General features: G+C 42.1%; 1 protein-coding gene across 1 annotated transcript; it reads left to right on the top strand.

The window, feature by feature from the left end:
* The first annotated feature begins 233 nt into the window (after positions 1-233).
* Positions 234-9929, top strand: TIMM21 (translocase of inner mitochondrial membrane 21). The gene is made up of 6 exons (XM_003914481.3): positions 234-844; positions 6612-6674; positions 6773-6870; positions 9087-9160; positions 9244-9349; positions 9449-9929. Exons 1-6 carry the CDS (start codon positions 544-546, stop codon positions 9551-9553), a joined length of 747 nt encoding a protein of 248 aa, XP_003914530.1. The 5' UTR covers positions 234-543; the 3' UTR covers positions 9554-9929.
* The last annotated feature ends 967 nt before the right edge of the window (positions 9930-10896 follow it).

Raw genomic sequence — 10896 nt, forward strand, 5'->3', positions numbered from 1 at the left:
AAGTCCCGCTTGAATTACGTAGTGTCTGTGGTACCAATTACCCCACCAACTCCCCGCATTCCCGCCTCTGCAAGGACGCGCAGCGTCTGCGCAGGCGCTGGGCACGGAAGCGCCTGGGGGCGCGGGAACGGCCTGCGCTGTGCTCTGGCCGCCTTGAATTGTGGGAGATGTAGTCTCTTATGCGCGCCCCATTGCCGCATCCCAGTTAAGAGCGAGGTCTTCAAACTACTATTCCCAGGAAGACGGGGGGGTTTCCCAGGTGACTTTGCGAAGACATGGCGGGGACACTGTGAATGTCAGCCCAGAAGGTAATCAGAGCGTGTTGATTCAAAGAGAAAGAAGACAGAAGGGAAGGTAGACATCAGGTTCTCCCTGGAGATTTTTCGTTTTCATTTACGCTGCTGAAGCCAACGTTTTTGCCTAACACGCCATGTAATGTAAACGTACAGGTTTGACTACGTGTCCGGCCACATGTGTAGTGAACCCAAAAACTTTCCTAACTGTAGTTAGCATCGTCCCTAAGCGGAACGATTTTCTGTGAACATGATTTGTACTTTTCTACGAGCCATACAGTATACGGAGAAGCTGCACAGGTCCCCGGCAAAGCGATTGCTTTTGCCCCACATTGTGCTTAACAAAGCGTGCTTGAAGACTGAGCCCAGTTTGAGATGGGGGCTTCAATATCAAAAGAAAACAGTGCGACCTAGATGTATTCTTGGAGTCACCCAGAAAACCATCTGGACGCAGGGACCGAGCCCCCGGAAAGCAAAGGAGGGTAGCAGCAAACAAGTGTCTGTGCACAGGAGTCAAAGAGAGGGAACCGCCGTCCCAACATCACAAAAAGGTAAAAAGGAGTACTTTAATGATTGGTCTTTCAACAGACGTGACAAGAGCTGCCAATGCTCTTTTACACCAAGTTCACTACTAAAGGTGAAAAAGCAATTCACATGAATTTTTAAAAGCCGTTTAAACATAATTTAGAACTAGAACATATAGACCTACAGTTTTCTTCACAGATTGGAACTCAGATTTGAAAGTTGATCTTGAATTTGATATAACTTTGTTTCGTTATGTTTGGGAAATTTTTCTCAAGTTGTATTGGCTCTGTTACATACAATAAAGAGTAATTGGATAGGATAAAAAGAGAGAGAGATTATTGACACATAATCAATAGGGAAAACTTTCGTATGTTACCTGCAATAATAGAAAAACATATAAACTAGGGAGGATGGAATGTAATTTGTCAGGGAAAGTCAGAGATGTGTTCACAGATATTTTAAGATTTTTTTAAAATTCCTTCATTTCGCATGTGATTTGTAGGAAAAAAAGGACAAAGCAATTTAGACCCCATGATTATACCACACAAAGATGACTATTTTTAACATTTTGCACTTTCATACACATACCTTTTAATAATTTTTAACCCAAAAAATTGAATCATATTCTACCAATTGTTTTGTAATCTGCTGAATATGCCAAAAACCTAGTTTTTCATTCGTAATAGTTCAGCACGAAGGAACAATCCGTATGCAGAGGTGAAAGGCATAGAAGTGGCAAACAGCATGTGTGTCAGGTTATCTGGCTCAGGCAACAGTGCTGCTGCTTGCACTGCATGCCAGGCCTTCTTAGGGACCCCTTCCCTGATCTGCACCCCATTCAGAGGTGACAGTCCTTGTTGCTGAATGAATGGATGGGAGCAACATTCCCAAATATGGAATATGCTGTGTCCAGAATTCAAAGAAACATTGTGGTAGGAGGTATAGGGTACAATTGTCTTTTACTTGGGAGGGCATGTCCTGGCACGCCCCAGTGTAGCCCCATGAGGTCGGCTCATGTGTTGGTGAGCCTCTGCATCTTTGTTGGACCCACCTCTCACACTTGCAGCCTGTCTGACCAAGCCTTCTAACACACTTGCCACTTGTTACTTCTGGGCTCTAACACGATGGTGTAAACATAGTAGACAAATGTGATATTCTGCTGAATGTCCAGAACAGCATTATTCAAATAAAACTTTTTGCAGTCATAGAAATGTCCTGTATCTGTGCTATCCATTTGGGTAGTTCCTGGCCACTTGTAGCTATTTTGAGCACTTGAAATGTTGCTAAATTATGTTACTGAAGAACTGAATTGATTTAATTTTAATTAATTTAAAATTGAACTGAAATACCCATGAGTGGCGAGTGGCTACTGTATTAGACAGCCCAGATCCAGAAAGTTTCACTCCCTTAAGACTGTAACAACAGAGGGTGAGAGAATTAGCAAATCCTGGTCAGGATCATAAACATACACTGTTATTATCTGTTTCATGTTACTACACACTACTCCTGCTGCTGCTTCTGAATAGAAGGCATTCTTCAAATCAATGGCCAATACCATGAGATTGTGTTAATGCACTCCCCTGTAAAGTTACCATGTGTGGTATTGCATGTGTACCCCGGCTGCCACTTGGTTGAGTTTGCAGTTAACCACTGTCATCCTCCAGCGCCTATTTGTGTTTTGTAAAGGAAGACTGGTAAATTACAAGAGACTGTGATAGGGACCACCATGCCTGTATCTAAGGTCTCTAAGAATAGCACTCTTTCTGCCATTCCCCATGGATGTGATATCGTTTTTAATTTATTATCTTGGTCACTGGGGCAGTTTCAGAGGCTTCCATTTGATTTTTCCCACTCTGATAGCTCTTAACCCACTTCCAAAGGAACTAAAGTGGGAGTTATTGTTGCCAATTACTCAGTACATCCCCTTGATTTATACATTTGGAAATCAAGGAAATTATTACCAGATAAGTCCCTGGACCCAGCTGTGAGCTTCTTACATGCTGTCAGGGGGGTGGGGGGTGGTCGGGGGGTCATCATGACTCTTTGGGTCCTTGGATATCACTGTCAGCACAGACTATGTCCAAGTTGATAACTATAGGTCCTTTTGGTGAAGGACAGGGGTAGTCAGTCACATACACTTTCCTTCAGTAAATGGGTTCCAGGTCTGAAAACTGGTTCAGGTCCAGAAACCGGGGCAATGTTCAGAGCTTTGCATTAGAGCAACTGCCTTCAGCCTCAGGAGTCATCTGAGGTTAATTTCTCATGACTGTGTAATTCAGAAGCAGCCTTGTCCACTGCCCTTGAGTCTTCCCCTTGAGAACACTGTTCTAGTCATCAGCTCTGTTGCCCTCTGTAAGTCAGACACTCCCGACTGCTACTCCAGCCTTGCCGTTAGTTATGATGGTGGCACCCACCTTGACTTCTGTTTAACACCCCAACCTGGTCTCTGCTTCAGAATTCTTTCATCTCCATTTCTGTCAGGGCATCCTGCTCTATAAAGATGTAACTGTGGCTTCCTTGTGGCTTTGGTATACAGTGTCCTCCTGTCGCTCCTAAGAACATCGTCAGCTGGTGGGTTTTCGGGCTTTATATCTTATATCTGTGGTAGCATCCCCATTCTTGGAGGCTGTTGAGCCTTTCCTCTAGTTTGCCATGGCTGTTCTGTTACTTTTACTTAATGTGGACCATCACTGTCTTGAAGTTTCCAGGAGCAAACCCAGCCAGCTGCATATCCGTTCCCAGAGTGCTTGCCTGTTTGCTAAATTCATCACAGGAGTGTGCCCCATGCTGATCAACTCTCAGCTGTTTTTGTGTTCTGTCCCTTGACACACCACCCTTAAGAAGCAGTGGGGTCTATGTTCCCCTGGCTGCTGCTGGGGAGGCCTCCAGCTCCTTCCAAGTATTGTTCCTTCTCATCCTTCTCATGCCCGGTTGTGTTGTAACTTGGCCAGGAGGGGAGGTGGAGAGACCTCCTGAGAGCAGCACGTATCTTGCTAGGCAGAAGCCCCCACCCACCCCTCGCCCAGTTTCCAAGATGGAGGAAGTGTCAACCAGACAATGAGTGGCTTCTTCAGGGCTAGAGGGGTCAGGAGAATCTGAGGATTCAAGATTTTTTTACAACATTGACTTCAAGGGCCCCCTACCCAGCTTTAGGTTCCCTTTCCTCCCAAATCAGGACCCTGGCCTTGGTGTAGGAGGTGTCATGTGCTTGAAATGCCAAACTCCCTGAAGCGCTTACGCCCCAGACCTGACCCCCGCATTTTCTGCCCTCTGGGTGTAATTTGAGTCTTGTTCTGCCGGGAGGAGGCTCCTGCCCTTGGCATTCACCTTCAATGATTATTAGTTACCCACATCATCTCACCGTCCCTCTCCCAGATTATCCATGGCCCCAGCCACAGCCATCTGATATAAGTCCTTAAAATTGCTGATTCCCCCTAAACTCCCAGAATAACACACCAGCCAGTACATTCCCTTCCACCAGTGTTCCATCCCAGGTCCCCATTGGTGAGAGCTGCATCAGCTGCCCTACAGCTATATGACAGGTGCTGTCAGTAGCCCCCTACCACCAGGGACAGGGTCCTCATTGCCAGCCAGTGGCCAGCGAGCCAGCTCCAAAATCCAAATTGAGAGCTGCTTACCACTCCCAGTAGCACCCGTTGTGGGTTGGCTTCCCAGGGAAGTGGGATTTACGTAAGGAGGTTTATCAGGGAGTGCTCTCAGAATACATCTTGGGGGTGAGGGAAGCAGGACTGGGGAGAGGGAGAAGCTGAAGTACATTTGCAGTTGGGGCCTCAGCTGCTGCTCTGGGGACCTCTGGAGCTGAGCTTGCCAGTCACCGTCCTTCTGCCTAATGTGGGGGCTGAGTCTTACGCTTCTGCATCAACCAGGCGTTGAGTATGGGCTGGTCCAGGGATGTGCTGTGACCTAAGTGAGGAAGCTGTCTTATGGAATGCCCAGAGAGGAGCTCAGCTGACAACTGTCAGCTTCCAGTGTTCCCTGCAGCTGGGAGCACCCATACCACAGCACCCACTACAGGAGGGGTAGAGAATTGCAGAAGCAAATAAATGGCGTGAGGGTTTTTTGCATGAAACTATTAGGGCTGATAGGGTTGAGAAAGTTAGACAGTGAGCAGCTTCTGTTGGAGACAGCTATAAAGTAACAAACAGAAATTTTTTAAATATGTAGAATATGGAGAATGTTTAGCACAGGGCTTTATATATAACAGATATACAGGAGCTGTTGTTTATCCAAATAAGTGGAAAAGACCTGTCAGATACCCTAAGCAAGGCAGGAGTGAATTTTTGGAACGGACAGTCAAAAATCCAAGGTGTTAGGGCCAGTGACCTGGTTTGGGTAACAAGAACAAATAAGGATACTTACGAGAACTAATTAGTTGTTATTGTGTTCTCAACCTGGGACTTGGCACATAACTGGCAGGTAATATTTATTGAAATTCCACACTGAGAGTGGAATGAGTGGTGAGCCCCAACTCCTGAACCTCGGAAGGGAAATTGGATTTGTGACAGCTGTTTGAGTCAGTCCCATGAATTACACAGACTTTGGCAGATGAGGTCTTTTTATTATTTGAATAATGTCTTCTAAGTTGGGAACCTTGCTGAAAACTTGAAGGATCGTGATACGCTAAAGACTACTTTTAAACAAGCGTTGTATTAGCTAAAGACTTATTTTAAACAATTTTGTTTTATAAACGTAATAGAAGCTTTTTATGTAGAATAGAAAATAGCAGCAACCTCTGTTAAAATTTTCTTCTAAAATTTTTCTTAAAAATGTTGTAAAGATTTATATTTCTGAAGTCTGAATTGCTAATGTGGTGAATAAATTAGTCTATAAACATAATGCCAGGAGGTGACTCACTTTCTCAGCATCGGTGAAAAGCATAGTCATAATTGTAATGTTAAGGTAGTGTAAGTGTAATGTTATAGCTCTTTGCATATATATGAAGATACACATAGTAGATATACAGTAGCTGTTGGTAAGTGAAAAAATAGAAAGACTCATCTGATATGCTAAGCAAGGCAGGAATGAAATGTTGGGAGGGACAATCGAGAATCTAGGGTGTTGGGACCAATGACCTGATTTGGGTAATAGGGACAAATAAGAGTATTTGTATATGTATTTCTGTATAATACAAATACATTTATTTATAGCTATACATACATATATACGCTGTCCCCTGACACTGTCTTGATTGAGTTTCTCTAGCTCTCAGAGCATCTGTTTAACCCATATGCACGTATTTTATTAGTGTGGGAAAACAAATGTCTGGTCTGTGCATATTCTTCATTTTCTAAGTTCAATTCATAAATCTTTCTGGCCAACCAAATTCCTGTTCCGAACACAATTCTGTTTTCATGCACCAGTCAGTGTGGGATGGGACTGGCATTCGAGCTAGTTACTGACTGTTAAGAGTTGACACCCATTTTGGTCCATTCAGTCCCTTACCCGTTCGGTTGACAGAAGCCAACACTCTTCCTGATCTGGGAGTGGCAGACCTTGGTTCAGTGTTGCTTAACCTATGGCAGTTGTGAACTGGATCACTTGTTAAAAGGATTTCTTCATCCTGAATTAAAACATAGATTCCCAAGCCCTGCTCTGAGAATTCTGCTGAGGCGCCGACACACAGGGAGTTTTCAGAACAGCTGCCCCTGAGCACACGCAGAGCCCTTGCTTTGATCTGGAGGCTGCCTTTCTCTCACAAGAAGCAAAAAGCAGCATACAAGCACGCCTGCTCCCAGCCAGCACACGTAACCCATTGGTGTTTTCTCTTTACAGTGAAAGAAGCCGGAAGAGATGTTACCTATTTAATAGTGGTGCTTTTTGGAATCAGCATTACAGGTTGCAAAAAACAGCAAGTATAAGCCCTTGAATGTCTTTTCAGCTGGCCTTTTTCTGTTGTCCTTGCTTTGCTTCATCTTTGTTTTCTGTGATTTCAGGTGGCTTGTTTTACACGATTTTCAAAGAACTTTTTTCTTCATCCAGTCCTAGCAAGATATATGGGAGAGCCTTAGAAAAATGCAGATCACATCCCGAGGTTAGTTCTCAAGACTGAGTTACATGAACTCTGATGAGTTGGGAGGAGGAAGTGGGCAGAATTCAAGAACCAGTTCTCACGCTAGTGAAATTCACATAATAATACATAATGGTTGACTTATCATTACATTATTAGGTCTTTGTTCTTTAAGAGAACCCAAAACTCAGTGTACAGATGTTTTCATGCTAATTGTACAAGAGAGTCATTTTGCTGGTTGTTCATAGATATTAAATTCTTAGAATACACCAAAATACCAAACTCATGGTAAGTTTCTAGTCTTTTTAAAGCCTGATGCATGACCTCATGGTCGTGTGGCCTGGGAAGTGCCAGATTTCTTACTCCCTGATGGAAAGCTTCAGCACTGAAAATATTACTCATTGAAATCCAACTTCATTCACATTGAAAGATAACAGCCGGTAACTGTCTGCCATTATCATCATAAATATTAGGGGTGTTCTTCACACAGACCAAGGGGTAACATCCTAGCTCGCATTTGCAGCCCCTGAAGAGGAGAAAGATTTGAATCCACAGTGTGCTCAGTATAGAGCCCAGTGCTGATCTGCCCTGGGACCCTGGCTCTGAATGTTCCACCAGTTTTTCTAATCGTGTCAGGAAAGCTAAGGATCTCTGGCATCTTTCCTTTTAAATCCACTGATTTCTCTTCATTGAACTCTGGACAGTCAGTGGTAACCATGGAAAAAGAGGCAGGGAGGGTAAAGTATCTCAGAGGTGAAAACCAGGAAATTAGGAAGGTTCCCATGATAGTTATTGGGAATCCAAATTATATCTGACAAGAAACATTCTTTACAGACTCCGGAAGTACCTATGGGTGTAACCTTATTAAATGTTAGGACGCGTCTCTGGAAAGAGATGAAGAGTTGCTGTTTTATTCACAAACTCAGCCTTTCATAGATTTTTTTCAGCATTTTGAACAAACAGAATATACAATAGTGAGATACTATTAAAGTCATACCTTAATTTGCTGCCTGAAAAAGCTCTACAAATAATAATGAAACTTTAACAATTTTGTCACCATTTTTAAGGGGTACCCTTCTCTTTGCTGGGTACCGTGTCTGCTTGAAAAACAGAAAATCTTGATGGGTGTTGATATTTATAGGTTTAATAGATTAAAGTAAATTGTTCTATCTGTTTGTGCTATACAATTCTGAAATATCATCTTACATATTACTTCTTTTTATCCTGGAAAATGTGATACTGAAGATACTCCACAAACGGACAAAATAAGATAAATTTCATAGAGTTGAGGGTCAAATTTTTTTAGTTCAATATCAAATTTATATTTTTTTGGGGGGTTCCACAGTATTTGCATTTTGAATTCAATAAAATCTACATTTCTACTTCATGTGGATTTTCTCGTTAGAAATAATGGATTCACACCTGTAGCTCTGATTTATTTTAAATGTCATTATTATCTGTTTTCTTTGTCTTCACTGTGTTTAGTGACTTTAAAATTTTTTTATCTCATATTTTAGTGTTAGATGTTATTAATTAATTAAATTTCATTAAAAATGTTCATATATTTTATCTTCAAACCATAAGGGGTTAGTAGAGAAACATCTGAACTCTGTGTCGTTATGTTTGTTTTCTATAAGGGGAGCAGGAACTGCATCATTTCAACCTACATTGTTCTGAAACTACAAGTCACACCATAAAGCTACCTATTTTAATCTGTGTGCATGAAATATTTGTTTCAATCATTTATGGGATGATTTTTGTATAATAACCCTTTTTTCAGTTTTCTTATTGGAGTGGTCATTTTTTGTTTGGTTTTTTGTTTTGTTTTTTTTTTTTTTTTTGAGACGGAGTCTCACTGTCACCCAGGCTGGAGTGCGGTGGCATGATCTTGGCTCACTGCAGCCTCTGCCCACTGGGTTTGAGCGATTCTCCTGCCCTAGCCTCCTGAGTAGCTGTGACTATAGATGCGCACCACCACGCCTGGCTGATTTTTGTATTTTTTAGTAGAGATGGGGTTTCACCTAGTTGACCACGCTAGTCTTGAACTCCTGACCTCGTGATCCACCTGCCTCGGCCTCCCAAAGTGCTGGGATTACAGGCGTGAGCCAGGAGTAGTCATTTTTGTAAAGGTCCTATGCTTACTGATTTTTTTTTCCTAAAATAAATTTGGATTGTTAGAAATTATTTCTTTAGTAAGCTTAAAAAATAACACAAAATAAAGCACTGTCCTTGTTCTGCAGGTAATCGCTGTCTTTGGTGAGCCTCTTAAAGGCTATGGGGAGGTGACAAGGCGGGGTCGCCGGCAGCATGTCAGGTACCGTGGCTTGAATTCAGAGGAAGCTCTGGGGAAATTTTTAAATGAAAGCAACTTAGACTGATCTTTCGTTTTCTTGACAGTTTCACTGAATATGTAAAAGATGAGCTGAAACACACGCGTGTGAAATTCTACATTGAGGGCTCTGAGCCAGGGAAGCAAGGAACGGTGTATACGGAAGTAAAAGAGGTGTGGGAATTGTGGGTCGTGGGGTCAGAGGTTCTGAGCGCGGTGTTATTTAAGTTCTGAAAAGGAAAATAATACCTGGAAACACTACATTTTTTTCAGAACCGAGAAAGTGGTGAATATGATTTTCGATATATATTTGTAGAAATTGAATCTTATCCTAGAAGAACCATTATCATTGAAGATAATCGATCCCAAGATGATTAAAATAAGCAAGCAAGCAGGTTTCTGACGGATGTTGAATGGCGTGGACTCACTACTCTGTTCTTCACAGCTGTCTTGCAGAATGTGTTCAAAAGACAGGAAGGAGTGTATGGTTTATAAAGTGAATCTAATACAGTATTTGTTGCGTTTAAACAAACTAGACATTTTCTTATGGAAAAATTATGAAATACAGCATATTTTATGTTCTCCTACTGACTCAATCATGACAGTATTTCTGCTTTAACACCATCTTTCATGATTAGATGTTATTGAAAATTTTACGCCATGTAAATAAAGGAAATAGATTTTAGTATTGTATTCATTTTATATTATAGAACTGTATCATGTCTGCAGAATAAAATTAACAAATATGTCATTAGCAGCTGCCTTCCACATACTTTGGAATCGGACTTGAGATAAACGTGAAAATGGTTGAGGACCATAGGGAACCAGATGGTAAATACATTCTTCAAAATTGTGTGAGTTTTAGGAATCTGTCTCATATTTCCCCCTCTGTGAATTAAGGGCCTTGTACATAGCAGGAAAAGTACACACTCCCAAGTCGGGTAGACCTGGGCACCCATCCCACCTTTTCTAACAGGGTGTGGGCCTGCGCAGGCACCTTAGCCTCATCAGGCGTCCCCGTTGTGTGGGTTGTTAGGATGGCAGTGTGATGGGAGGTACAAGCCTGGACCATAGAAGGCGGCCATGAAGTGCTCTCATCCCATTTAGAACTTGCTTGCACCGATACTTCTGACTGCCAAAGAGCATGGGAGTGAACGACAGACACACTCAAATATGTGTGTGAGGCCCCCTTTAAAAAAAAAGGCGGGGGGAATTCTATTTTATTTGAAGTATTTGCTGGAGATTTGGCAAAAAGTGACCTTCACTTACAAGATCCCAATTCCATATCTGTATAAATCCTATGTGCATTGGGAGGCGTCTAGAACCATGTTTACCTGCGGTGGCTTCATTGTGAGGTATCCCCTCTGATGCGTTTGTTCCATCTCCCTTAGAACTGTCTGTAGAGGAATTTCTGATGTGTTCTTGAAATTTTGGGATATTCAGGATAGAGAGACCTCCAGGCAAATCTATCTTGCCGGTTTACTTTATCTCCCTGCTTAATTTAGTTAGTTTCTTGGTTTGACTGCTTGTTTTAGATGTTTTTAATTATAAAAATTTCCAACATTTGAGGAGTATAGAAAATATCATAGCAGACCCTCTTGTCTCCCTGATGTAACACACTTTGACTGGATGAGTCCTTAACTTAGACTTTCTCTCCTAATCATTTTTTCCTTTGCTATAGAATGTTCAGTTTCAGTATTCACTGAAATGTCAACATTTAA

Source organism: Papio anubis, chromosome 19 (genome assembly GCF_008728515.1).
Source record: "Papio anubis isolate 15944 chromosome 19, Panubis1.0, whole genome shotgun sequence".
NCBI classification, from domain to species: Eukaryota; Metazoa; Chordata; class Mammalia; order Primates; family Cercopithecidae; genus Papio; species Papio anubis.